We start from the raw sequence: 27,568 nt of genomic DNA, 5'->3' as shown, positions 1-27,568 counted from the left end.
GTAAGACACACATACACGCACACGTGAAAGAAGTAGACAAACATGCAAACACACTGTCTCTGCGCTCGCACACCCTCGCAGCATGCGTTCACACTTGCACACACACACACATATGCAGGCACAGGTGTCAGGACACTCACAGAGACAGCAGGCAATGTCACATCTCATTTAAAGAGCCACGATTATCGGTTTGTTTAATGGTATAAAATACAGATTTTAAGGGGAATAAATAAAAGTTAACTACTTCTTAACGGCATCCTTTAAAGCATATGCGTAAGTTGTATTACAAAAAAAAAAAGCAATAATCACCTTTCCAACATTTCCAGGCAGTTTGTGATATCACCACTTCTCTGCATGTCCAACATCTTTTGATTAATTTATGGGATGTTAGAGGATGTTGAAGTACAAATATACACCAGCGTGAGGCTTGATGTGGAGCTGTCAGTCTCAGCTGTCAATCATGACATTTCACTCCCATCTAATAGCATCAAATAACTAATTCAAATCTTCAGAAACGTGGACAAACATCAGTGTGATAAAAAAAACACCTCAAAACCACAGAAAACATCTTTGCCAAAAATGAATTTAACGTGCAGTGTGTCTTTTAATTTTCTTATTCTTATGTCCCATTCACTTACATGGAGGAGGCAGAGTTTATAGCCAGTATTGCAGCCAGCCACCAGGAGGCGATCAAGCTTGCCTGACTTCACTTACAAGGAGCTGTCATGTCATCTTTATATACAGTGTGTGCGTTTGAAGCCTTCTCGTGTTCTCATGTAATCTGTCACCTTCACTTCATCCAGCTGTGATTTCTTGACAGTATTATTAATAAACCTTAGTGCGTGTAACACAGCAGAAAAAAACACTAACGCTTTAATTGGCTGCGGCTCCGATCGACAGTGATTGAAACGTGACACACATGAACGTGGCAGACGGCTCCAGGTGACAGGGCGCCTCAGTCGAACATGACGCAGCTGCAGTTTAAAGAACCTGCGTGCACACCTGCAGATTTAGCTGTAAAAGATGTAATAGATAAACCTCTTGCATAGAACTTGGCCCTTTGTTTCCTCCAATAAAACATATTTATAGAAGCCTTGATTCTCACAAACAGATCCGGTTGGTTTGTAATCAAATCTTTTACCATTAAAAGGTTTCATGACATATATTATTCCAGAGGCTTCACACTAGGGTTAATGAAATACGCACATATTTTAACACACCCACATTTATTTACTGAATGTGTGTCAAAATACTTGGCAGGTACGCAATCGTAAAACAGAGGAGAGAAATCCTTAAATAATGCACAGACGGGCGACATGTGCAGACAACACAGCAGCGACACACACTCACACACAGGGACACACTTGTAAGCACTCACACTTTAACGTGTTCAATTCCTGACACCTTCCTGAGAGAGTAGTCACTTGTTACAACACGACACGCACACGAGCACACTTAGACGCAGTTAACGGGAAACACCTGCTCGCATGTTTCGCTGATACGCCGTGCACACGCACACAAGCAAACTGAAACCATGCGTCTTAAACCCTGCCCACACAAGTGCACTCCTTCCCCTGGCCTTTCTGCATTATAGATGAACCTCCAGCCAACTGCTCCTATTGATCCACTCCCTCCTCCTCCTCCTCTTCCTCCTCCTCTCCCTGCCTCCCTCCATCACCGTGTACCTCTCTCCGCCGCTGTGTCACTCACAGCTCGCTCGCTCCGCTCCGTCTAGTCACGACGCCTCCCCGCCCTGCCCATCATCCTCCTCCTCCTCCTCCTCCACCACGTCCTTCCCTATAACTCTCCTCTATCTCTCCTCGCACCTTTTTCTAAACATCCCCCCATCCCTCCTCCTCGTTTTCCCTCCTCCTCTCTCCTCCTCCCCCGCCCATGTCAGCTCGTCACAGCACTGGCGAAGGAGTAAGACCAGCCAGTTAGTTTGATTGGCGGCTGGAACAGATAGGGGGGGAGAGAGGTGACTGTCATCGAATGTACACGCTTTTACAGGCAGCGTGGAATGAGTCGATAAATTATAGACAGGAGAAGAAGTGAGGTATGAACACTGAGCTGATTCAATTCCCAGGGCGACTTCCGATGCTAGAAACTGTTTATTTGTGGTACAATTAGACGCCGTGGATGAAAGCGTCCATTTAATGAAGGACTGTATGTTCTGTATGGGAAGTGATCCGGCTCTGTGGTAATAAATAGATCTGTGCAGTTACAAATGGCCCCTGCCGGCGCACGGATTCAGGGTTCAGCTCCCACGGGGATCGGCCCATTCTAAAAATGTGCTTAACTCATATGGAACACGGAGCGAGCTTTGGATAAAAGCAACCGCACAGTGACAGAAGGCCGTGTGCAAACAAAACAAACAACCTAAATGAAAATATGTGGCTACAGAAGAGAAGAGAGAGAAACTGCGAGACCGCGGCAAAGACAATGAGGGGAAGGCAAGGTGGCGAGGGAACGAAAACCAACCAATAGGAGAGAGGGGTTGGGGGGGTGGGAGCGTGGGCGGAGGGGAGACAGAAAGATTTGGTGACAAGCAGCGAATGACTAAGACAGATAGAGGGAGAGCGAACAGGAGGACGCTAGTGTGAGAGAGGGAGAGAGGAGGGGGGGGGTGCTCAGTTATGTGCACCGCCGCTTGTGGAAGAGCTATTGTCCAATCACATCAGATACAGGTTACCCCCCTCCACAGCTGTCAGTCAAAACCCAATCACCGTGACAACAGCTCTCCTCCGACACACCCAGTCACTCAGCTCCCCCTCTCCTCCTCCTCATCTGCCCCCTCCCCAATCAAACTCAGTATCCTCTTCCTCTCCTCTTCTCTCCTCTAGTTTACTTTCTTCTCCTCTTCTCTCTTCTTTCGTCACCTTTCCTTTTCCTTACGTTTCCTTTTCTCTTCTCACCTCTTGTCTCCTGTCGTCTTCTCTCCTCTTGCTTACTTTCCTTTCCTTTTTATCTCCTCTTGTTTACTTTCCTTTCCTCTCGTCTCCTCTCCTCTCCTCTCTTCTTCTCTTGTCTCCTGTCTCCTGTCCTCTCCTCTTTTATCTCGTCTCCTTTCTTTTCCTTGTGTTTCCTGTCCTTCAATTTTCTCTTCTCTTCTTCTCTTCTCTTCTCTCTTCTCTTCTCTTCTCTTCTCTCTTCTCTCCTCTCCTCTCCTCCTCTCCTCTCCTCTCCTCTTTATGGTCACATCCTGTCTGGTTCAGAACAATAACTTATGGTATCACATTGCGTTAAGTGTTTCCTTGACGCCTGATGGAAGGAGCTCTCCAATAGAAGAGAAAGGGGTTTGTGCTCCACATTCTATTATATTTCCCATTATTCAATCAGGACGTCAGGGGAGCGCTCGCCATCGCATCACATTTCCTCCCTTGAACTCACTTAACCAAGTTAAACTCCCTAAGACTGTTCTCTTAACACGTTTGCAACTAGAAGCCCTTGCATAACTTTGACTGATTGCGTGCAAGCTTCTTTAAGTGTGCAAGGTCACGGCCACGGATAGAAAACAGCAGGTGACATTCACCGGGATTAGGATAATCTGCGACCTGTTGAAGGGTAAAGCTGGATATGTTCTGCACGTCTCTTACTGTCAAAGAAATCCCACGGAAAGGCAACAGTGAATTAAAGCCGCTAACCAGGATCGCCTCTGCAGCCAGAGCCTGATTAGCTTTATTCCTCTGTGCCGCGGCGCTTCGGTGTTGTCCAAAAAAAACTATTAAAAACACATCAGTGAGCCACATCATTGCACTCGTGTGGGTAACTGTCTGCTCTGTCTGGAAACGACGCTGATGAGAGTCAAAAGATAATGTAGCTGAGACACGGGCTGTAAAAACCAACACGGTGCTGGAAATTCAACTGAGGAGACGTCATTGTTCCGATATCGATTAGAGCCGATGTTTAATTGAGACAGGATGTTATATCAGTATTTCTCTCACTCTAGTGTTTATATTTGTTTTTACCTCCACTAAGGACGTTACGGTTTTATTGGTTTGTCTGTTTGTTCGGGGGAAATACACAGAACTACTGAACTGGATTTTATTTAAACTTTGGGGGAAGAGTTGGGTTTGATTTTCTTTAACTTTTGCGTTCAGCAAGAAGAAGTGTTCTCTATTTGCTGTTGTCTCCATCAAGGAGGCCATGTTTTCATCTGGGTTAGTTTGTTTGTCTGTTAGTTAGCAGGATTATGCAAAAACCCACTTGATGGATCATGTGCACATTAACGTTTGGTGCAGATTGGGATCAGGGGATTTTTATTTACTTTCTTGAACATTGAGACACGGGGCTTATTTTGACGTTTTCGCTAAATTCCTGCAGAGAATGAATCTAGATCTGATCTAGATGAAAGAAAAATCTGCAATGACAAGGGGACTGATATTTATGCGTGTGAGCAATTCAGTGCAGATCCATATAAAAATCTGCATCTATAATTAAAATGTGATTTCATGCTGGGGGCTGTTGGGTCTTGTCGGAGGCTTGAGCTCTACTGGGAGCCTTTCTGAATGTTACAGTTCTGCAAAGTTAAATCTGTGGTTGACCAATCACAACAGAGTGGGTCAGCTGGCCAATCAAAGCAAACTTATCGGGAGGGGCCTTAAAGAGACAGGCGCTCAAACCAGAGGCTGAAGAGAGGAGCTTCAGCAATGGACAGTTCGAGGAAAGTGATGTGTTTTCTCAACATTGGAGCTTCAAGTGTTAAGACTCATTTAAATTACTCGCGTGAATATGAGCAGAAATATGTCTCCTTTCATTTTTTATTTTATTTATTTACTTAAGAAACCAATGGGACTGAGTGCAACAGACTGGGAAGGGGAACCAGAAAGAAATGGGGGCGTTTTCAGGGATTTGGTGAAAATAAGAACAACAAAATAAAAACGGCAGATTCATCCCTCAACCGTAAGAATACTGGTCCGATGACAGTACGTGTTGGATGTGTTACTAAGTGTTGAATTACTCAGATTTAGATACTAGCATAATTTAACACATTTTATATTAATAATTTAGCGCAAACACCCAAAAGCTCATTCTTCCTCATGCTAATGATTACAGCTGCGAGGAAGGAGGAATATATTGCACCAGCGTTCCCATAATTGCAATAAAGAATGTCTTGAAGCGTATCATGACTTTTGTGCGGTGTTTACCGATGCGTGCGCGCTAATTGAAAAGTTTCCACCTAAGCGTGCAGGAATAAACCACGAGGAGCAAGCATGATGGGAATCATCAGCATGGTCTGCACTTAAACTACCCGCCGTATAACAGCGATTGACTTCTGCGCATTACCTTTAATAACACTACACAAGTTATGGCCTGTGAACGTGAAGGTAATTGATCAGTTAATTGCACATGAACCTGCATTTGGCGCCGGATGCGTTTTATCGCAGGTAAACGAGAGGATGTAGACAAACATGACCGGGAAATGCTTCTTTACATATTTATTTTTAACCCTTTTTATTTTGTCTCACACCAGAGCTGCTCTTTTTAGGCACAGTTAGGTTTTCTGTTCTTCAAATGAAGAACAGAAAACGTGGAGCTTCACGGAGAGTCCACGGTCGCCCCAGTGTTTGCTCAGCAGCAGGTGTCAAGGGAGCAGACGATTAGCTTTCACTCAGTTTGAGGATTTTGCCCTGCAGCCATAACTTAGAGTTCTTGTAGGTTTTGGCTCTCGGAATCACCCGATTACACTTTAAAAATATCCGTCTCAAAGAGTTTTGGGTTCAGCGGCTGGACAGACGCTCTACTGGCTTCGGTTGAGGGGTCACACATTGCCTAGTTTTTATTCTTCCAGATTTTAAAAAGAGATTAATCAGTCCAACACATTCAGGTTTGTCCTCGATTCAGACTCCCCATCATTGTAATTACTGTACAGTGCTTAAGGACTTGTGCATTTACATAATTGATTCTTTTATCAAGGCACGTCTCGCTATCGCTCTCATACACAATCTGTTATGCAGAATGGATTTTTTTGACGCAGGCTGATTTGAAATGCTGATCTTCTTCTTCTCCCTCCATCTCTTTTAAGCTCTTTTCTTCCCAGAGCTGCGGCACTCCTCCCAACTCAATCCTTCTTTCCATCATTTTCCTCATCATTCCCCTTTTTTTTGTACTTTAACTGTCTGCTGCAACCCTCTACATTGCTCATTCCATCTCTAAACTCCCCTGCTTTTATCTTTTCCTCCCTCGTTCCCCCCAGCATCCTTTTCCCTTTCTCCCTCTACTCCCCTCTTGATGACTTCATCTCTTTTCTTTCTCCTGCAGCTCCCGTCACAGCTTCCTTCTCCTCTCATCACTTCACCTCTCTTTTGACTTTTTTATGCAAAATGTGCAGAGCATGTACAGTTCAACTCAGCGCTCTCTGTCTCCCTCCTCTCTCAGGCCGGCCACCTTCATCTGGGAGAAGAAGGATGGTGAGCTCCCCTCGCTGGCCAAAGCCGACGGTGCTCTTCTACAATTCGAGATGCTCAACAAATCAGATAATGGCGTCTACCTCTGCCAAGCGGACAACGGCATCGGCAACAGCCAGGGGGAGTACACACTCCTGGTGCAAGGTAACGAGAAAGAGTGAAAGGAGGGAAGGGAATGTGTGGTGGGAAGGACATGAAGAAGAGAGGGATGGATTTAATGTGACAGGGTTGGGATTGTCTTCTTTCTACGTTTCTTCATCACGTTTTTATTTTTTATTTCTTCTTGTGGCTATGCTTGTACTTCTTCCATCGTTTCTTCTCTTCTGATTTACTTTTGTTTCTTTCCTCCTGTTTTTCTTTTGTTTTTGTTTTTTCTCATCCTTCCGCGCCACCACAACCGCCACCGCTCACCATCCAACCGCTTTCGCTCGTCCGTGCGCTTCTCTCCCCTTGGTAACGTTCTTGTGTCCCGTTTCGTTCGATCCATGCCTACTTTTTTTGCGCTTTGCTTTGCTCGCTCCTCCTCCAAAGATCTCTCGGACCCAGACAACCCGGACACTACCTCCCCCTCCACTGACTCTCCGATATCTACGTCTTCCCCTCCGATATCTACGTCTTCCCCTCCGATATCTACGTCTTCCCCTCCGATATCTACGTCTTCTCCTCCGATATCCTCGTCTTCCCCTCCTACCGCCTCCCCCACTGAAGTCTTATCTGCCTCCAGCTCTGAATCCACTTCCGCCTCCTCCTCCTCCCCCTCCCCCTCTCCTACTCCTACTCCCACCCCCTCGGAGGCTGACGTGTTGACCACCATCTCCGATTCCTCCACCACCGCTCTCTCAAACGCCCTCTTTCCCGACTTGCCATTCTCCCCTTCATCCTCCCCGGCCACCCCTCCTCTCTCCTCTGCAAGCATCGCTCCATCCACTGCCACTCCCTCCTCCTCCTCCTCCTCCTCCGCCTCCTCCTCCCCTACTCTCCCAGTTTCCGTCCAGCTGAATGGAGTTTACACTTTCACAGGTAAAACCATCTGAGTTACACACTTGGACACACACTTGCAAACAAGAGAGTTTATGAGGAGCTTAGTAATGGAGCAGAAAAACAAACACCGGTCACGTTAGTTCTTCTGCTTCTTTCTGTCCCTCAATACACAAACTGTGAATGTGCAGCGTTTGTTTAACACACACACACACACACACACACACACACACACACACACACACACACACACACACACACACACACACACACACACACACACGAAGCCACAAAGACTGACTCACAAAAATTGTTGGGACACATGATGAAGGAAAAAGTGGAAAAATGTGTCACAACTGTTTGATGTTTTTCTTTCTTGTTTCCCTCTCCCTCCTGTTAATGATACCTAACCGTCCAAACCCCCCAACACACACTCTTCCATCCATCCATCCATCCATCCATTCTTCCATCCATTCATCCATCCAAACATCTAAACATCTACCAATCCATCTACTCATCCACTTGAGAAGATGCTGCAGACAACATCCCAGGTATAACGTTTCCACCAGTCACCTGTGGTTCTGACTTTCTGTCGTTCTAACTTTCCTTCCACCTGCCTGTCTGTCTGTCCGTCCGTCTGTAGGTCTGACTGTCTGTACTTCTGTCTGTTTTATCTCTGTCTCTTACTCTGGATGAAAAAATATTTTATAGTCTGGGGACCCTTTGAACTTCAGAGCAGAGGGATGAATATTTCATATTCCTGCCCACGTAATTCTTTGTTGTTGCCCATACATGCCCAGATGAGCTCAACACACACACACACACACACACACACACACACACACACACACACACACACACACACACACACACTCCCTCACATGTGACACATTCACAGTATTCGCACCACGCTCTCACATCCATCTCACAAAGACATGCACACACTAGCATGACCCTTAAGTGGTACAAGTCATTTACACAGTGTTTCACTTCCACTGCATGTTTTGTGTGTGTGTTTGTGTGTGTGTGTGTGTGTGTGTGTGTGTGTGTGTGTGTGTGTGTGTGTGTGTGTGTGTGTGTGTGTGTGTGTGTGTGTGTGTGTGTGTTAGCACCGGGGAGGGAGGGGCCAGGCTTCGAGGTGTTCTCGGGTCTTGTCTGCTTTTCTTTGATGCTGACAGCAGGATTTATGGGCTCATTCTCAGTCTCGCCTCGTCAGCATGCCCCTCTCACCTCCACACCGGCCAGCCAGAGCGAGTGTGTGTGTGTGCGTGTGTGTGTGTGTGTGCGTGTGTGTGTGTGTGTGTGTGTATGTGTCATTCTGACTCCGCTCCACACCTCCACCACCCTCTCACCCCCCCACCCACCCTCTTCTCCCTGTTCTCTGTATGTGGCTGGCCTCTGGTTGGTTGTTGTCGTGCTCCTTCACTTCTCTAACTGGCTGAAATGTGACTTGTTCCTCCACCGTCGGTCATTTCCACCTGTTGGTGTCTCGGTTGGTTGTGTTTCCCTTCCTTCCCTCCTCAGTTTCAGTTTCGTCTGCATATCTGTTTGTTCATGGCTGTTTGCTGTGCCTCTGATCTCTCACTCCTGTGCTCTGACTGGGTGTACAAGCCAAGTTTTCTTCCTCTGACTGGTTGAATCCTCGTCCTCTTCATCGGTTTGACCCCCTCCAACATTCACCAAGTGCAAATCAGCCTCTTTGTTCAGCTCCCTTTTGATGCCTTTCACTATAAGAAGTGCTGCTTTTGAGTTGTGCCTTTCTCTGTGATTTTAAATTGACACCCAACGTTTGATCCGTTAGGAAAAGTCAGGCGAAATAAACGATGTAGAAAATGTTATTCTCCAAGGGGCGAGAAGCCGGAGGGTCTGAAACGAGGCAGATCGGGGGAAATGATCTAATATCGGTTGGTGGGTGAAAATCCTGAATCTCCAAAAAGAGTTTGTTTTACAAGTTTCTCCAAGTAAAAGAACATTTATATATTTTGGAATTGAAATAATACTTAATCATACAGATAATTAAAACAAGTATATTTCTAAAGGATATTATTAATACAATTCCTGGTACTTTTAGTAAATAAGTAATTAGTAAGAGTTACTAATATATTGATAATCAACGCAAAGCACATTTTCACATTTTTAACATGGGTTAAACATTTTCTGCTCGTTTAACCCATGTCTGGTTTAACTAGCAGATAATTTGTGTTTAATCAGATTATTCTAAAGATTGAATCTGGTGCTTCGGGGGCTCCTGGAGGTCTAGGGACTCCTGGAGGTCTGGGGGCATAGGTGCAGCTGCCTGTTGCCCCCGGTCGGTGATCCCACCTCAAACTACGAGTCTCTTAATCCACAGAAGAGCATAATAATACTTCAGTGAAAGTGGAAAAAATGGAAATGACCCTGGCCTGAATTAGCCATAAGGATTTCATCCAACATCATCAGTGTTTGTCCCCACGAGTCTCTGGGACTGGGCGGGTCGAAGTTGCGCATCGTGCTGCATGTGAGTCACGGATCATTTTTAATGTGCGGAGGGTGACACGGTGGCCTCTTTTCTTTCGCCTGGTTTTTTCTCATATCCTTGTCTCTGTGTTCTGAAGCTTTGCATCTGTGCCTGGGTATAATGTACTGACAAGAGTTCTCTGCTTCCCTGTTCTTTGTTTTCTTCTCTTCTTCTGCTTTCTCCTCACTCTCCCCATTATTCTCTCTCACTCTCTCTCTCTCTCTCTCTTTCTCTCTTTCTGCTGCCTTTCATCATCCGTCTCCTGTTTCCGCCAAATTTCCTCCACCACCCCCTTTTCCCTCAATCTCTTTGAGTCTTTTTCCCTCTTTCTGCCTATTTCTCAATGTCTCCTCCTCCTTTTCTCTCACTGTTTTCTCTGTTTTTTCCTCATCCATTCTGTCCATCTCTCTTGCATGACTTCCACGTCCTTTTCTTAACCACACCTTTCACCTTCAACCCTCTCCTCTCCTCCTCTCCTCTCCTCCTCTCCTCTCCTCCTCTCCTTCTCAAGACCCCACAGCCATGTTGACCTCTTCGGGGGTGGACCACGCTGTGATCGGAGGGGTGGTGGCTGTTATCGTCTTCATTCTGCTCTGCCTCCTCATCGTCCTCGGCAGATACCTCATCAGACACAAAGGTCACCTGCTCACAGACACACCCGCACACGGACACGTGCACGTGCATGCTTGACAATACATGGAGATACACTTGCATAAATATGGATACAAATATGAACCAAGACAGGATCCTACACTTAAAAAACATACATATGTATACAAAGAAATGCAAATGCCTAAATATATATTCAAAGCACAAGCCTCACTTGTTTTACCCTCAAAGCAGAAGAAGAAAGTGAATGAAGAGGATGTTTATTCATTGCCTTTTAACACATTTTGGGTCACACAACTTCCTGCGAGATTAGATTTCCTGACACGAGCAACGTCTCTGCTGCGTATTTTCAATTAAATGATCAAATATGGGATTCAAAGTGATGTGGAAGAGACTTAATTGCCTTCGTACTCACATCAGCTCCTGTGCTCTGCGCTCTCTCTCACTCACTTCTCAAAAAAATCGCTTTTGGAATATAAACAGGAACAAAGCACATTCAAATGTCTCCAGTCCAGCAGGGGAAATTTAAATGGTAATATCGACAGGTTTTGGCCCCCAGGTGGCGCAGTTGATAGCCCATTACCCACCGCCACCAACACCAAAGTTTGCCAGATTCACTCCCCGGCTCCGGTGCCTCCAGCTGGGTCAGAATATTGAACACGATCGCCTGGCGCCCGGTGTTAACATGTTGCCAGGTCTGTTAGGGATCATGTCGATGTACTAGCGACTCCCTCTGGTTGGTTCAGGCACCTGTTCGGAGGCGTGCGTGTGAAATGATAGTGTGACGCTGTCTGATGCCTGCATGTGTTTCAGGCTGTGGGCCAGCAGAGGACAACAACAATAAGAATGAATTGAGATTTATTTAGCACAAAGCAACAGATAAATATAACGTGCACTCATATTCTATAACAAATAAGTATATCCTTGATTCAATGACCCTTTAAAAGTAGTTTGAGAAAATAGTCTAACCCTGAATTACACTTTCTATCTTTCGGCTTCTTTCAATGACATCTCAGGGTCTTCACCATCAAATGGATGGTTGTCCGAGTCGGGGCGGGCACGTAATAACAGGCGATCATATTTGTCATACTTTGGGGGATAGGTCGTAAACCCCGTCTCTGTTCAAAGATGGCCTCTGGCATCGGATGTAAATTTCTTCCTTGGTCATTTCTTGACTGGTCAAAGTCACAGACGCCCGATTGATGACTTTCACCTCTTCCTGGTCGATGCAGCGAGAGAGTTTTTGCTCAGACACTGAACTGGTACCAACATTTGCTTTATCAGTTATGTACAACATGCATTAATCAAAGTTATTCAATTCTTCCGGTTGATAAAAACAAGTAACTTGTGTCGCTGAGAGCTGCAGAAAAACGCTTCTGGGATGTAGTCAATGGTTATGTAGAGTCTGACCCTTTGACCTTTGAATTATGTGTTTTCAGGAGTTTGTCTCCTACTGTGCACCCAAACTAAAGAAAACTTAAACCATTAAAAACAATGATTTAGACATAACCACCGGGACTCTGTCTTCTGTCAGGGCCAGAGTTTGACTTCTGCTGACTCAGCAAACCCATCATCTCCCTCCCTCCCTCTCTCACTCTCTCACTCTCTCTCCTTCCACAGGGACGTATCTGACCCACGAAGCCAAGGGCTCGGACGACGCCCCTGACGCCGACACGGCCATCATCAACGCAGAGGGAGGCACCTCTGGAGCAGAGGACAAGAAGGAGTACTTCATCTAGACAGAGGAGGGAGCAGTGGAGAAAAGGAGCGGCAGGAGGAGATGGAAAAGTTGGAGGACGTGTGGTAGTGGGGATGGGGAGGAGTGAAGGGGGGAGAAAAACCTCCATTTTGTTTTCTCGACGCTTCAGTTCTTCACTCGGTCGGAGGGATGACGGGAGGGGAAGGGAGGGGAAGAACTGTGGGCAGCATAAAGCGATGAGTTGAGCTTCGACTTGGTACTACCCTCTTTGCATTGATACAGGGAAGTGAGATTTTGCACTTGAACATACGGACAAACTGAGGTTACACACTCACACACACAGACACACACACACACACACACACACACACACACACACACACACACACACACACACAGAAAATACGCGAGTCGGTTTTGGGAAACACCTCTTCCCACAGACTCGAACGCTCGTAGATGCTCAGAATATGGAACGCGAGCTTCCTACTAACACGTCTGAATTATGACATTTTTACACAAGCATCGCATCCTATTTCTAACTCGAAAAGGCAGAATTGTAACTCACATTCCGGCACCATTCCCCGCCCCCACTAACCCGTCCTGATACTTCACTTCTCACCACGACGCCAACGTGTCCCCTCGACATCCAAACCAGCTCAGTCCTTCACATCTTTTTTCTTTTGTCCAACCGACGAGGCAGAATCCCTCCGTCAACATCCGAGTGGCAGAGAAATCCACGTAAATCACCACTGACAGACACAATCCCCCCACACCCCTCCCCTCTCTCGCAGTTTCATCTTTTTACTCCATCAAACCTCTTTCTGTGCCGAAGATCCCCCACCCACCCTTAACGCAGCAACATGCAACAATCATGCAAAACTAGCATTCCCACCTTGCGCTACAAAGCCAAGGGGCTCCAGTATACATATATAAATATATATAAATATATATATAGAATTATATAGCATTCTTTTTACTTGACAGAAAATGTTTGGTGTGCTGTAAATACACTCTCTGTCCTTCTCTACCCTCCGTCTCTCCTCTCTCTCTCTACATCTCCCTCTCTCCTGTATCTGATTCAGTCTGTTACTGCATTACAGTGACGTATATATACTCTTAAAAAAAAATAAACGCCTGCCTGTTTTTATTACGTACGAGACAAAAATATCTGTATCTGGGGGAATAAGATTCTGAAAAAAATAACCATGATGACGTTGCGATGAAAACTAACCTTAACTGCAAATATTTGTATGAGGAATGTTTCCTTGTTTTTTCTCTGCGTTCTTTTCTTTCCCGTTTTTGGTTTTCAGGACTCGTGAGAGACTTCCTCTCGTCGGCGTCTCGGTGTGTTGCTGTCAGTGTTAACAGTTTACAGTGTCTGTCAGTCTGTCGGCCCAGGAGTCCATGAATATCATTTACAACGTGTGGTTTCGATTTTGAGGTTTAGGTTTTTTTTTTTATGCTGTTTGTTTGTTGACCTCTCTCTCTCCCCCCGTGTCCCGCGTCCACTGCCGCCATTTTGTCCTCCCGAAAAAACTAAACTGTAGCAAAACCTCGATCGAAAAACATTTTCAGAGGGGGGGGCAACCTGTTCGATGGAGCTTTCCTGGAGCGTCACTGCCCGGTGCTGGTGCTCGTGGACGGCTCCACTCGGCCCCGCACCTCCCGCCTCCACCTTTCCTCCCCCCCACAGCAGACTGCTTGTCTTGGCACGAGCACCCGGCGCTAAATCCATTGAGTAGTGACTTCATGACTTCCTCTAAGACGCTGGCACAGTCGCTGCTCGCGGGAGGTGAAAATGCTCGCTTGCTTTCCACTACAGGGCCAAACAAGATTGCCTACATGCATTATGACAAACTTCCTGGCAACACAAAAAAAACCTTTTCTCTTATTGTTCCTTCTTTCTCTTTTCCTGCGTGTGTGTGCAGGAATCATTCGCCAGCTTAGCACAAGGTTTCCCACAAATGACGAGTGTTTTATTAAGGTTGGGAGTTGGCCTCGGTCCTGGCAAGCTCCGATTGGCCCGGGCGTGGAAATTGATTGCAATCTAACTAAGAGGCTCTGGGCTCCGGACTGCTCACGTGCCAAGGTTTGGCTCGACGGGCGCGGTGCCGAGCTGGAGTCTGGGCTGCACTAAGAAGAAAGTCATTCAGGAACTTAAACGTCCCCCCCTCCGCCCCGCTCGTCCATTTCTTTCCATTCTTTAATTAATCATCTGGTCTGTGTCCTGATCCACCTTCACCCGCTCTCCCCTTTCCTCATCGCTCCCCCCACCCCCCCCAACGACCATCCATCTCTGCTCGATGTCCGATTCTCCTCGCTGGTTTCTCTCTCGTTCAGGAGTCCATGTAGACGTACAGTAGAAGTAGCGTCTCTAGATTCGCCCGGCGTTCGCTGATGGCTCTCCTCAGCACCTCCTGGGAGTGTTGCTACGGAGAGGAATCCATTTGCTGTTGTCCGTCGACCCGTTAGACAGTTATGTCTGTGATAGTTTTTGTACACCTTTTTTGGGAATGTTCAGGGATTGTGCTTTTCGTACCTTTCCCCCCCGCATTATCGTTAACCGCCACCACGCTGGCTGCATTTAAAGCCCAGCTGGTGCGTCTATAAGCTAGCTAAAATACAAAGGGTAATGTGACCCGAAGCAGGGTCAGCTGTTGTCTTACTTTCTCTCCTCCTGTGGCGTTCTCGTAAACTTGGCTTCAACAGTGTTTGAATTCCGTCGGACGCGGTTTCGACAAACCGAGGTGAACATTTTCTGGAGCTCATAACACTGTTGATCCCGCGTTTACGCCGCGTCACTCTTCAGCCTGGTGTGTGCAGACCAGAGGACGGGCCTCGTCTCACAGAGCTCGCTGTCCACTTCCAAGAGATACCTTTGGTTTTGTATTTAATCCCAGTCCAATTCTGCTCTGTGAATGGAGAAAGGAAAATCTGCCTCATACCTAAAAAGTGTAGTGTCTTTTTAAAACTAATGGACCTGTATTTGCCTGTAATTTATCGTCCTGTCCTTCGTCTTAGTTAATGTGCTAGCATGTAGCTTGCATGAGAAACGGTTGGAAATGTAGATAGTGTCGGGGATGAGCAGCGGCGACGAGCTTCTCTCCTGAGGCGAGGGCGGCGGTCGGCCCGGCTGACCTCGCCGCCGTTCTCTGATCTGCAAACATTAGGCCGTGCCCCGGTTCAACCATCTGTACCTCCTCATTAAAACAGAGGCAACTCGCGAAGGGCCGTGTTCTTCTTCTTTTGCCACCACTGCTCCATTCAAACAACACAGAGGTACAGAGGAACTCTATCAGACTCATAAATCCCGTGCATCAGTGCAGTGATGACAAACTGTCACCAGATGCCAGCAAACAGCAGCTTGTCTTGTCCCGAGCTGTCCTGTCCTGTCCTGTCCTGTCCTGTCCTGTCCCGCCACTCAACTCTCACCAACTCCTCTACGGGCAGTCGCACACTAGCTGCCTCTCATCCCTATTCGTTTTATGCTATACGAACAAATTGATTTTTAAATTCCGTTTTTGTAAAAGGTGTGCATAATCTTAAATTTATTGATTTCAGTTCAACCGATAATCATATTTTTATTAGTTTGTCCAAAACTTGAAGGTTAGAACTTTAGTTTTTTGCGTATTTTATTGTTTCAACAACCATTTTTTAAAATAATTTTCGTGTATATAGTGTTGCCTTTACTGGATACTCTTACAAACGCACCCATGCACACACACTTAGGGTACATGCACATCCACACACATATCGGAATATGCACAGCAGGCATGGCGTCTGTGACTCTGGTGTATTTGTACATATGTGTGTGTACGTGTGTTTGTGTATGAGTGTGAGATGTGTATTAATTGATCCAAACAGACTCCGAAAACACTCTGTACGCGTGTTGCGTTCACGAAAAATGTTATTATTTCAACGACTAAAATTACGTCTTTGTCTTTAGCATCATTATTATTTTTGGATGACAAGTCTTCCTTTTGAATAAATGTCCATATCACATGAGAGTAGTGCTGTCACGTACGTTCCTTTCTACTATCGCCGAAGATGTCACCGAGGTGAGAGCCAGCCGCATGCTGTGGTGGGTTTGCCTCTGTTGGCCGTTTGTGTTCATGAAGTATTTGTTTTGATTTGGTTTTTCTGTTCAAAAATACCAGTTCAGTTGTTGACTTCAATAAACATGCATTTGGGTTAATTTCACCTGTCGTTGTCGCTTCTTCCTGTTCAGAGACGTTTAGAGTCAGATGCTTTTCTTGTTGCTGTTACTTTGCAGGTAAATTCACAGCTTTAGGGGAAAATGTGATACTTCTAAAAGTAAATAAAAGCTCTAAAGTCCTAGTATTTGAAGTACTAATCTGAAATTAATGAAATTATACATTATAATTAGTACTTGGTATTAATTATATCACCTAAATATGAATCCAATGATCACTGTGTGTAGTGTAAATAATCAACAGGTTATAAAAAGCCTCTCCTCATCCCCTTTTCACACTGTGCACTTACTGAACATGTCCAACAGGGGGCAGTGCAACACAATAACTCAAATCTCCTTTGCTTAAAAAGGTCAAATGTTTATAATAAAAAAAAATGAAAACCTGAATTATACTAAATTTAGTTTCCTATTTGCAGACATGCTTTTCTTATTATTGCTGAAATAGATTATACTGTAAAACTGTTTCTTTCTCTCATAAACAGTATAAAGGCCTCGTGGTCTCATGATCTTCCTTCCTTCCTTTCTTTCTTTCTTTCTTTCTTTCTTTCTTCCTTCCTTCCTTTCTTTCTTTCTTTCTTTCTTTCTTTCTTTCTTTCTTTCTTTCCTTCTTATCTTCTTCTTGTTGCTTCCGCCCCTCTCGCTCTGTGGTTCGAGGGGGGGGGATATTGTTTCCACATGTTGATGCTGGGTTGGATGTTAACAATCAGCCTCACACTGTACACATGCTACTAGTTAATTACCCAGTAAGTAGTCCCAGTGCTCACACAGCTGGATGTTCCTAACTCTCTCCAGCTGTCGGAGAGAAGCAGACTGAGCTCCTTCCTAAACATCAATGTTCAAGAAGTATCATGGAAAACATGACGCTCAGTTTGATCATGTTAAATTTGATCAAAATGCATTTATACTGTTGCCAATAATAAGTGTGTAAGGCCTGTTTCATTTTAGGTTTTCACAAACTCAATTACATTTGACTGAAATGTATATTCTACAACATGATAGCCCACGTTGCTCGATCTACAGACAGTGGAGTCATGGACCTGTCTTCTCTTTTGGCTTTTGTCCCTTAGAATATTTGGAAAGTTTGGGTCCCCATACTTTAAACTGTGCAGGGTAAGAGTGGTAAGTCATAGCTGATCAAAGATAGGACGATTCATTATACTGTGGCCAATCACAGACAAAGATTCATTGAGCCACATGTATAAAAACCAGCAGATCCAGGTCGTTTTCCTTTTCCTAGTTTCCCTGTTCTCTGATACTGAAGTTATTTCTTTTGAATATTCATGACTAAACTTTAAGTTTGAATCATGTAAATCCACGCGGCCACAAACTTCTGTGCTTGGACTGACTAACATGAGGAAACAATCCCTCCATTGTTACCACATTCTGATTCAACTACTGGAAAACTGTGAGTGCTGCATAAAGACATGTGGAAAACACACACACACTGTAAGAGCAAGGACGGAGTCAGAAATACTTGGAGGGAAAATGTAATGTGCGTACGACCCATCACTCATAAGAATCAAAGAAAACATCTGCCTGGGTCTATGAAATATTACTTCATTAATATTTGTATACACGGATAAAGTAAGCACTTGTTTTGGGATAAAACATACAAACCGCAGATTTTTCTTCTAAAGATCTTCATGGGCCGACACTGGAAGAATAAAGTCTGACCCCGTGTGAATGTTTCAACACGTTTCAATCAAGTACAATCAACTTTAAAAACATAAACACTAAACTATATATCTTGATTTGGATAAACTTATTTTGTGCAACCAGTCTATAGTGTATACACCTCCAACTTGGTCAGAGATGACTGATTTGTCCTTTTATCAATATCTAAAAACATAAATACATAACCTGCTGTAGAATGTTGTGTGTCAAAGTTGCATTCAGTCATTTAAAGGCCTTTGATTGATTGAAGTTTTCAGGTTCAGGTCGCAGTTCCCTCTGCGGCCACTGGAGCGCCCTCCTCTTCCTCTGTGGAGTCCAAAGCGGAGATTTGGAGCAGGGGAGGAGGAGAGAGGGAGAGAGGGAGAGAGGAGGGGGTGTGTGTGCCACTGATTGTAAGAGAGAGAGAGAGAGAGAGAAAGAGAGAGAGGGGTATTCAGTCCTGTTTTAATGGGAATCCAGGAGGCACACAGGAAAGGGGGACGCAGAAACTGAGAAGGACAGAGAGAGAGAGAGAGAGAGAAATAAAGAGAGAAAGAGAGAAAGAGAGAAGGCAAATAAAAGTGGAGACAGGTTTATTTTACGCACGGAGGGGGGGTGGGAGAGAAAACCGAGGAAGAGGAGGGTGAAGGAGCGCTGGATTTGTTTTCCTCAGAATGTGTCTCCTCTCACTCTCATGACTCCGGGAGGATTCCAGCTGAACGCAGCCGCTCCGGAGGAATTGATGGTGTCTGCTCGGGGACGCGGAGCCGACGGGAGGAATCTGACCGCGCTCGGCTGAACCATGCCAACCCTGTGGATCCTAACTTTGGCGATCACCCTGAGCCGAGGTGAGAGATGTTCGAACCCCGCGCAGCAGGAAGTGACACGAGCAGGGGGGAGAGATTCTGCAAACTTTTCTTTTTCATTTCTCCTCTGTCCATCCTCTTTGTCCTTGTTGTTTCCTCTGCTGTGTGTGTGCGTGTGTGTGTGTGTGTGCGGGAGGCTGTGCGCGCTCCGAGGCTGAGTCCAGTGCCTCTGCTATTGTGCGTCTGTGTCTGGCACAGTGTGTGTATGTGCGCGTGTGTGTTGTGTTATTTGTGCTGCCCTGGACATCATCATTACAGCTCAGTGGCGCTGAAGAGTTAGAGTCGTGGGGTGTTCAGGGTCTCTGCTCCGCTGGGGGAAAATGAGATTCAGAGTAGACACACGCACGCACACACACTTATACACACACACACACGCACGCACGCACACGCACGGTCCAGACGTGTTGCGTTCATTTTTCTTCAATTAAACGTGAATGGGACAGACGTGGAGCATCTGCACGCGACATCGCTTTGACGTGACCTTTGAAACGCACGAATAGATAAATGTGGTTGACACATGCATGCACACGCAGTGGGTCAACACAATATGCACGTATACGCGCACAAACACACGCACACACACTTTCTCTCTCTCTCTCTCTCTCTCGCTCACTCACACACACGCGCGCGCACGCACACACATTGCGCATAACCTGCCAGCCGGGGATGATAGATGAGGCGAGGATCCAGTGCACAGTCTGGTCACCGGGCTTTAACATGAGTCACACTGGATCAATTTCCAACACACACACACTCACGCGCATTCCATCAATCTCAGTGTGTGTGTGTGTGTGTGTGTGTGTGTGTGTGTGTGTGTATGCAGGGAGAGAAAAGGCCAGAGTCTCATGAGAGGGAAAGTCAATGTGTGTGTGTGTGTGTGTGTTAGAGACAGACCAGTGCGCCCTCTTCCTCTTAGCATGCAGGTAGAGTCTGGACATGCTCGTGCCCGTGCACGCGGCCTGGCTGCAAACGTGCAGGTGCCAAGAAAAATTCATATTTTACCGTAAAGACGGAGACATATTCACTGGACTGGAGGAGAAACCCCATTACTAATATTAATGTCCCTGTTTATCGATCACCTTGATAGATTGCCCTCTCCCTCCCTCCCTCTCTCTCTCTCTCTCTCTAGCCACACACACACACACACACACACACACACACACACACACACGACTACCAGTGTGAGGGAGTGTGTGTTTCTGTTTGAGGGCAATCACAGCTCCAAAGACAGAGGTGATTAATTGAGGTGGCCTGATGTGAGCAGTTCATCCAAGAGCGTGCGCATGTGTGTGTGTGTGTGTGTGTGTGTGTGTAGGTGTGTGTGTGTGTGTGTGTGTGTACCTGTCTCAGCACCTGGGTCTCTTGGTGCCGCAGGCCGCTGGTGTGATGAGCCACAGACGGTTATCTGCATAGACAGACAGTGAGAGGAGCTCGCAGGCTGGAGCAGAGCTGACCACCTGAGTGGAATAAAACAGAATCTAATATCATGATCGTCTTAAACAAGAACGAGGAAACGAGCCGTCGACACGACAGAGAGAGAAAAGAGAACATCAGCATCTGGGGTTTTTAAAATGGATGCATTCAGCTTTCAATGAGAATCCAGTGAATGAGATGAGACTGGTCGACAATACGATGAATCAGTGTCATCAGGACGAGAGCTGGAAGCTGGATGGAAGAGGAGAGAGAAGAAGACAGAGAACAGAACAGAAGAGAATCAGAGAACAGAGAGAGATTCAAACATGCAGAACATTAGAGAACAACAAAATCACAGAGAAAACAGAACAGAACAGAACAGAACAGAACAGAGAACAGAACTGAGAACAGAACAGAGAACAGAACAGAGAACAGAGAACAGAACAGAACAGAGAACAGAACAGAGAACAGAACACAGACAGAACACAGAACACAGAACAAGAGAACAGAGAACAGAGAACGAGAACAGAACAGAACAGAACAGAACAGAACAGAACAGAACAGAGAACAGAACAGAACAGAACAGAGAACAGAACAGAACAGAACAGAGAACAGAACAGAACAGAACAGAACAGAGAACAGAACAGAACAGAGAACAGAACAGAACAGAACAGAACAGAACAGAGAACAGAACAGAACAGAACACAGAACAGAGAACAGAGAACAGAGAACAGAGAACAGAGCACAGAACATAGAACAGAACTAAGAACAGAACAGAACAGAGAACAGAGAACACAGAACAGAGCAGAACATAGAACACAGAACACAGAACAGAGCAGAACATAGAACACAGAACGAACTAGAACAGAACAGAACATAGAACAGAACAGAACAAAACAGAACAGAGAACAGAACAGAGAACAGAACACAGAACACAGAACACAGAACACAGAGAACAGAGAACAGAGAACAGAACAGAACAGAACAGAACAGAGAACAGAACAGAACAGAACAGAACAGAACTGAGAACAGAACAGAACAGAGAACAGAACAGAGAACAGAACAGAGAACAGAACAGAACAGAACAGAACAGAACAGAACAGAACAGAGAACAGAACAGAACAGAACACAGAACAGAGAACAGAGAACAGAGAACAGAGAACAGAGAACAGAGAACAGAACATAGAACAGAACTAAGAACAGAACAGACAGAACATAGAACACAGAACACAGAACAGAGCAGAACATAGAACACAGAACACAGAACAGAACATAGAACATAGAACATAGAACATAGAACAGAACAGAACAAAACAGAACATAGAACAGAACAGAAAACAGAACAGAACAGAACAGAACATAGAACAGAACAGAAAACAGAACACAGAACAGAACAGAGAACAGAGAACAGAGAACAGAACAGAACAGAGAACTAAACTGAGAACAGAACAGAACAGACAGAACAGAACAGAACATAGAACTAAACTGAGAACAGAACAGAACAGAACAGACAGAACAGAACAGAACAGAACATAGAACTAAACTGAGAACAGAACAGAACAGAACAGAACAGAACAGAACAGAACACAGAACACAGAACACAGAACACAGAACAGAGCAGAACATAGAACAGAGCAGCAGATCAGTGTCTCCAGCTGAGCCGCTGTACTAAGCCTGTAAATGTGATCAGAGTGAATCCGTCCCCGACATGCAGCTGCTGCAGCCTAATGTGTGTTTAGCCTGTTTGGACTCTTCCAGGTGTCGGCTGCATGACAGCTCCGACTGTCTGAGCGTCCTGATTTACTGCACACACACACACACAGTCACACACACACACACACAGACACACACACACAGACACACACACACGCACACACAAACACACACGCATACACAAACAAACAAACAAACAAACGCCAACTACATCTCCGTGTGGTTGACCGCGTGTCTTTGGGCCTCTGTAATTACCATTCAGTCCTGTTCGTGTGTGTGTGTGTGTGTGTGTGTGTGTGTGTGTGTGTGTGTGTGTGTGTGTGTGTGTGTGTGTGTGTGTGTGTGTGTGTGGCGTGTTGCTGCTGTGATCCGACGCTGTGCTCCCAGCGCCGCTCTGGCCACAGGCGAGGAAGCGTGTTTCTCACAGTCGATTCTTGAACAGCACTTTTGCTTGAGCTGAACATTTTTGCAGCCTGATCATGCAAGCAAAGCAAGCAAAGCAGTTCTTGCACTGCCAGCACCTGTCCCATCTCCCTGCACTCCCCCTTCACACACACACACACACACACACACACACACACGCTTTCTTTACTCCCCCCACGCCTCCGACACTCTTTTCTCGCAGATGAAAAGAGACAGGCTAAAAGACAGAGAGATGGAGGCAGGGAGAGACGAAGAAAGGAAGAGACAGCGGGGTTCAGTCCTAATCTGTTGACAAGAGGGGATGTTTGAGGATAAACAGAGGCAGAGCTGCAGAGAGAGAGAGAGAGAGAGAGAGAGAGAGAGAGAGCGAGAGGGCCCCACTGGCTCCAGTCTCAGCTTCAACAGCGACCCGGCTGGACCTGGAGCGTTTGGCACTTTACAAGTTGACGCGCAGGTTCATTCCCAACGTGTGGGCTCCAGAGGCTTTTTTACCTGAAAAGTTTTCACCTCTTGTCCAAAAGACCCAAAACCTCTCAAAGAATCTGAATCTGGTCCAACTGTGAGAACGCAAATATCCAAGTTAGTTGCCGTGGACATTCTCTGGAGTCTCTCTGGAAGTAAACTCTCTGGATAATGTCCGAATGCGCCCATGTGAGAATACAGCAGGAGACTCTCCGGAGGATTCACCGCGAGCGAGCGGGTGCGTCGGTGACGTTTCTGACACGCAGGCAGACACAAAACTGGACAAAACGTAAAGAACATGAATATGTCAGAATGAAACGAAAGGAGTCGTGCGGGTAGAAGACGCCAAAGAAGACAACACGATTAGAGAGCTTCTGGTGACACGGGCCAAGACACCGTCACTCGCTTTAAACTGTGTTGTAAACTCCAGAGAATGTCCGGGACCCACCATTCTTCAGGGTTCATGTCTGATACCGTGTAACTGTCTTGGATCATTTGTTTTCCGATCATTTAAACTTTTAGGTCGCTGCGCTACACCAGCTCGCAGTGAAGGGGATTCCTGCTACTTTCTGTTTAGTCAAGATTCACTAAATCTCATCTGCACTTCCTCACATTGGCAGAGTATTACCTCAAGGCAAGATAAGAGAGATTATATAATTTCCAGCTAATTCATCTTTTGATCATTTGGCTACAGGGAAAGCCACGGTTGCATTGCTGGATTTTTTTTATTTTGCCAGGGGGTGAAAATTCAAAAAACTGACTCACCCACTTCATTCAACCACCTCCGCATCCTTGTGCATTGTGTAGGTACATGGGGGGGGGGCTTCAAGATGATGAATTAAACTGATTCATTCAGAAATATAAACCATCAATACCCAATATACACTTAAAGGAGACATATCCTTCTTATATTCAGGTTGATCATTTCAATTAATTAAAAAGTTTGACAAGCAATAATGTTTAAAAAATGTCATCGCTTTCCTCAAACTATCCGTTTCTGCAGCACCTCCTTTTAGCCTCTGTCTGAAAGACTTGCTCTTTGTTCAGGAAACTTCTTCAAGGCCACGTTCAGACCTGCAGCGCTGCATGAAAGAAATGTGGCCTCGTCATTAATTTGAATGAGAACAAACTGTTCTGGCAAGTTTGCATCACGGGACCTGTGTGATTTCAGATGATAAGATGACAAAGAGGTGATTTTCACAAACAGACTTGCTCTTCGTGTAATTAGCACAAAAAGAACACACAGTGAAGTCCTGAGGTCTCGATCCCCTGAAGGAAGTTTGAAACGCTCCGATACAGAAAACAGCTTTTAGAAAACAGCAGTGGACCAGAAGTGATGGAATCCCGTTCTCCCACTGCAGAGGGAAAACAATACTCAATACAATATTCATTAAAAAATAAGTGCACCGATGACATTGTTCAATATGGACGGTGACTGAACATGTTCATCTCCGTGGTGGATTTTCACTGATGAGCATTTCTTGCATGAGCAGCCTCAGGACGAATCAAACCCCGAGCCCCGACCATTAGTCCCGTACTGTACTGATTGTGCCATAAAAGCAAATATAAAAGGTTGACTGACTCCGCGGCTCTAATTGGGTGGTAAAACAAAATCCACTTGAATAAAAAGCGTTGTACTCTCAAAAGAAGATAATTAAGAATGACGTGACAAGCGCTGTTTAAGAGCAGAGGTTCAAACAACATCGCCGGCGCAGTAAAGTGTGTGTGTGTGTGTGTGTGTGTGCGTGTGTGTGCGTGTTTGTGTGCGCGCCTCGTCCCAAAGCCCTCCAGTACCTGACAGATCTGATATCCTTACGGCTCGGGAAGCCTAATCCGAGGTGACAAGGAACAGCAATTAAAATAGATAAATAAAATAATTGGCACAATTTGCCGTCGCTTAATTCACAGCAATGCCCCGATAATCTAGTAATCTGCTTTGACGACAGCAGCAAACGCCCCCTAACCTCCTCTGCACATGTTGATTTGTGTTTTGGAGTGTGTGTGTGTGTGTGTGTCTGTGTGTGTGTGTGTGTGTGTGTGTGTGTGTGTGTGTGTGTGTGTGTGTGTGTCGGTGTGAAAGACTGAGGAGTACGCAGAGCAGAAAGCATCATGTGGTATTAGAACTGACACCCATCAATCTGCCTGATCTGTCGGCCTGAATAATGGAGGACTAGTGGACACGGAGAGGAGGAGGAGGAGGAGGAGGAGGAGGAGGAGGAACTGGAAGACAAAGAAAATGAAGGAGTATACATGAGAAGAAGACGAAAGGAAAGGGCCAGGAGGGGAATTCAGATGAGAGGTGGGCAGAGGAGAGGCAACGATCAGAGGAGGAGTGAGGAATCAGATGTCAGTGAAAGAAGGGCAGAAGAGGAGGGAGAGGAGGAGAGAGAGGCAGAGGTGTTGATGAGTAGAGGAAACGAGAAGGAGCTAAAAAAGGAGAGAAGGTAGAAGAAGAAGGTTTAGGGAAAGTGATGGAGAGAAGGAGGTCAAGGGAGAAATTTGGGGTGTAAAGGAGGACAGCAGATGTTTGTGGGAGCTAAGAGGAATAATGGAGGAAGAGGAGGAAAGATGTTTCAGGCCAGGTAAATGTAAGAAGGTAATGGAGAGGAGGAGATGAACAGAGCAGACGGGGGAAAAGGAGGAGAGCCAGGGAGCAGATGGAGGAAACAAATGGAAGGGAAGAGAGGATGAGGTCTGGGGGAGAGTTTGGGCAGAAAGAGAGGAGAGGATTTGGAGAGGAGGAGAGTAAAGGAGGACGAGAGCAGAGCAGAGATTTATGGGGGATGACACGAGGGAGAGTGGGGAAATAGAGGAGGAGATGAGGAAATTGGAGAAGGAGGGAAGTGGAGGAGGAAAGACAGAGGGAGGAAATGCTAAGGATCGGGAGGCAGGAGAGAAAGATGGAGATGTGGGAGTTAAAGGCAGAGGAGGAGGAGAGAGAGAAGAGGAGTGTATGAGGGGGGAGAAGGAGGACAAGGAAGACATTTGGGGAGGAGGAGGACAACAGAGGATTAAAGGAGGACAGCAGATGTTTGAGGGAGCTCAGAGGAGAAGCAGAAGAAAGAGGTTTGAGGACAGGTAAATGAAGGAGGGGAATGAGGAGGAGGAGATGATGCAAACAGAAGTGGAAGATGGGGAGAGCATCCTTCAGAACAAGGGAGCTGGAGAAGGAGTGTGTGAGATGAGTGGAGGAGAGAAGGAAACACAAATGGACACAATATGGAGTTTGAAGGGAGGAGATCAGAGGAGGATGATGGCTGGAGCAGAATTTGGGTAGGAAGGAAAGAGAGGGTTGGGAGAGGAGGAGAGAAAAGGAGGACGAGAGCAGGGCAGAGATTTATGGGGGATGACACGAGGAAGCGGGGAAATAAAGGTGGAGATGAGGAAATTGGAGGAGGAAAGAGGGATGGAAGACAGAGGGAGGAAATGCTAATGAGGGGGAGGCAGGAGAGAAGGATGGCATGAGGTGCAGTAAAGTGTGGATGAGGAGGAGAGGAGGAAGAAGGAGAGTCAGGGAGCAGAGATTTATGTGGAGGGGCTTGCAGCCAGGGAGTGGAGGGAAACAGCCAGGCCTATTATAGATGGGACTCTCCTGGGAGAGCAGGTCCTGGAGCTTTCCAGGCATTTCCACCGTATTTCACCGCGGCTCCGAAAGCTGCACGCTGCAATGCACAAAGCGCCGCCCTCGCCAGAGTCCTCAGCCCTGGGAGGATAAATAAAGTGGGTCCCTTCCACTGCATGCGTATTCAATAAAAGTGATAAAAGGCTGGAAGTAACCCTTAGCTTCAGTGGGAGGGAAAGTGAGAAACCAAACTGGCCACCCTCTCCAAGGAGGAGCGTTCAAAGAAAAACTCAGACATCAAACGCACCACGAGCGTAGAGCGCGTCTGCTTTCATACGAGGGAAGTCAACAGAAAGGTCTGAGAGATCAAATGATCCGAGTGTGGAGGTAGTTTGTGTTCCGGCTTCTCTCTGTTTCTTTGTCTGCCTCGGTTTTCTCTCGCTCGCTCACCGTCGGCGAGAGGTAGAGGGGAGAGAGAGAGAGCGAGAACAATTGAATGGGCCTCCCACATAAAATCCATTCAGAGGCGTCTTGAGGAATGAGAATGAGAAATTGTCCGACGCAGTGAATCAAATCAATCTGATCCATTACAAGATCGCTATCAGAAGGTTTTCCCCTTTGTCTTTGGCCCGGATTATGCATGCTGCTGGATAAGTGTGTGCATGTGTTTCTACATATCAGTGTGTGTGTGTGTGTGTGTGTGTGTGTGTGTGTGTCTGTGTGAGTACTTGTGCTTATTCAATACCTGACGTAGCACCGTGTCTCATGTAATCAATGAAAGAATTACTCAGTTAACTCATGTGATTACTTGAACGACAGACTATCGAATACAAAATTTGCCAGTTGTTGGAGCTCAGCGATAAATCTGAAATATACATAACGACGGCCTGAGGGTCTGAGACGACATGTCAGGGGCACGTCAACGCCATCTTTCTCTCTCTCTCTCTCTCTCCGCATTTCCTGTTCAACTCGTGAATGTTTACTGTAGAAAATAAAGACGAAATAAGGCCCCACAATAATCATCTTAAAAATGGGAAATCAATATTGACAACTGTGAAATACCAGAGAACAAA

General features: G+C 46.0%; 2 protein-coding genes across 5 annotated transcripts in view; both read left to right on the top strand.

The window, feature by feature from the left end:
- The window catches only part of cadm3 (cell adhesion molecule 3), an 84,139-nt gene extending 67,749 nt beyond the window's left edge, over nucleotides 1–16,390 (top strand). Inside the window, exons 8-12 of one of the 3 annotated variants that reach the window (XM_035171248.2) lie at nucleotides 6,379–6,551; nucleotides 6,939–7,427; nucleotides 7,916–7,936; nucleotides 10,394–10,519; nucleotides 12,112–16,390. In XM_035171248.2, coding sequence (XP_035027139.2) covers nucleotides 6,379–6,551; nucleotides 6,939–7,427; nucleotides 7,916–7,936; nucleotides 10,394–10,519; nucleotides 12,112–12,230 — 928 coding nt within the window. In that variant the 3' untranslated portion in view covers nucleotides 12,231–16,390. The remainder of the gene's footprint in view (nucleotides 1–6,378; nucleotides 6,552–6,938; nucleotides 7,428–7,915; nucleotides 7,937–10,393; nucleotides 10,520–12,111) is intronic. The other 2 variants (XM_047342007.1, XM_047342008.1) reach the window with 2 other exon arrangements.
- A 2,088-nt stretch (nucleotides 16,391–18,478) lies between these two features.
- Nucleotides 18,479–27,568, top strand: part of kirrel1b (kirre like nephrin family adhesion molecule 1b) — a 73,945-nt gene continuing 64,855 nt past the window's right edge. For both annotated transcript variants that reach the window (XM_035171119.2, XM_035171118.2), the window contains exon 1: nucleotides 18,479–18,904. In XM_035171119.2, coding sequence (XP_035027010.2) covers nucleotides 18,859–18,904 — 46 coding nt within the window. In that variant the 5' untranslated portion in view covers nucleotides 18,479–18,858. The remainder of the gene's footprint in view (nucleotides 18,905–27,568) is intronic.

The sequence above is a fragment of the Hippoglossus stenolepis genome, chromosome 11 (genome assembly GCF_022539355.2).
Source record: "Hippoglossus stenolepis isolate QCI-W04-F060 chromosome 11, HSTE1.2, whole genome shotgun sequence".
Taxonomy (NCBI): Eukaryota; Metazoa; Chordata; class Actinopteri; order Pleuronectiformes; family Pleuronectidae; genus Hippoglossus; species Hippoglossus stenolepis.
Note: the sequence above shows the minus strand (reverse complement) of the source record. Positions and strands in the feature narration are given on the sequence as shown.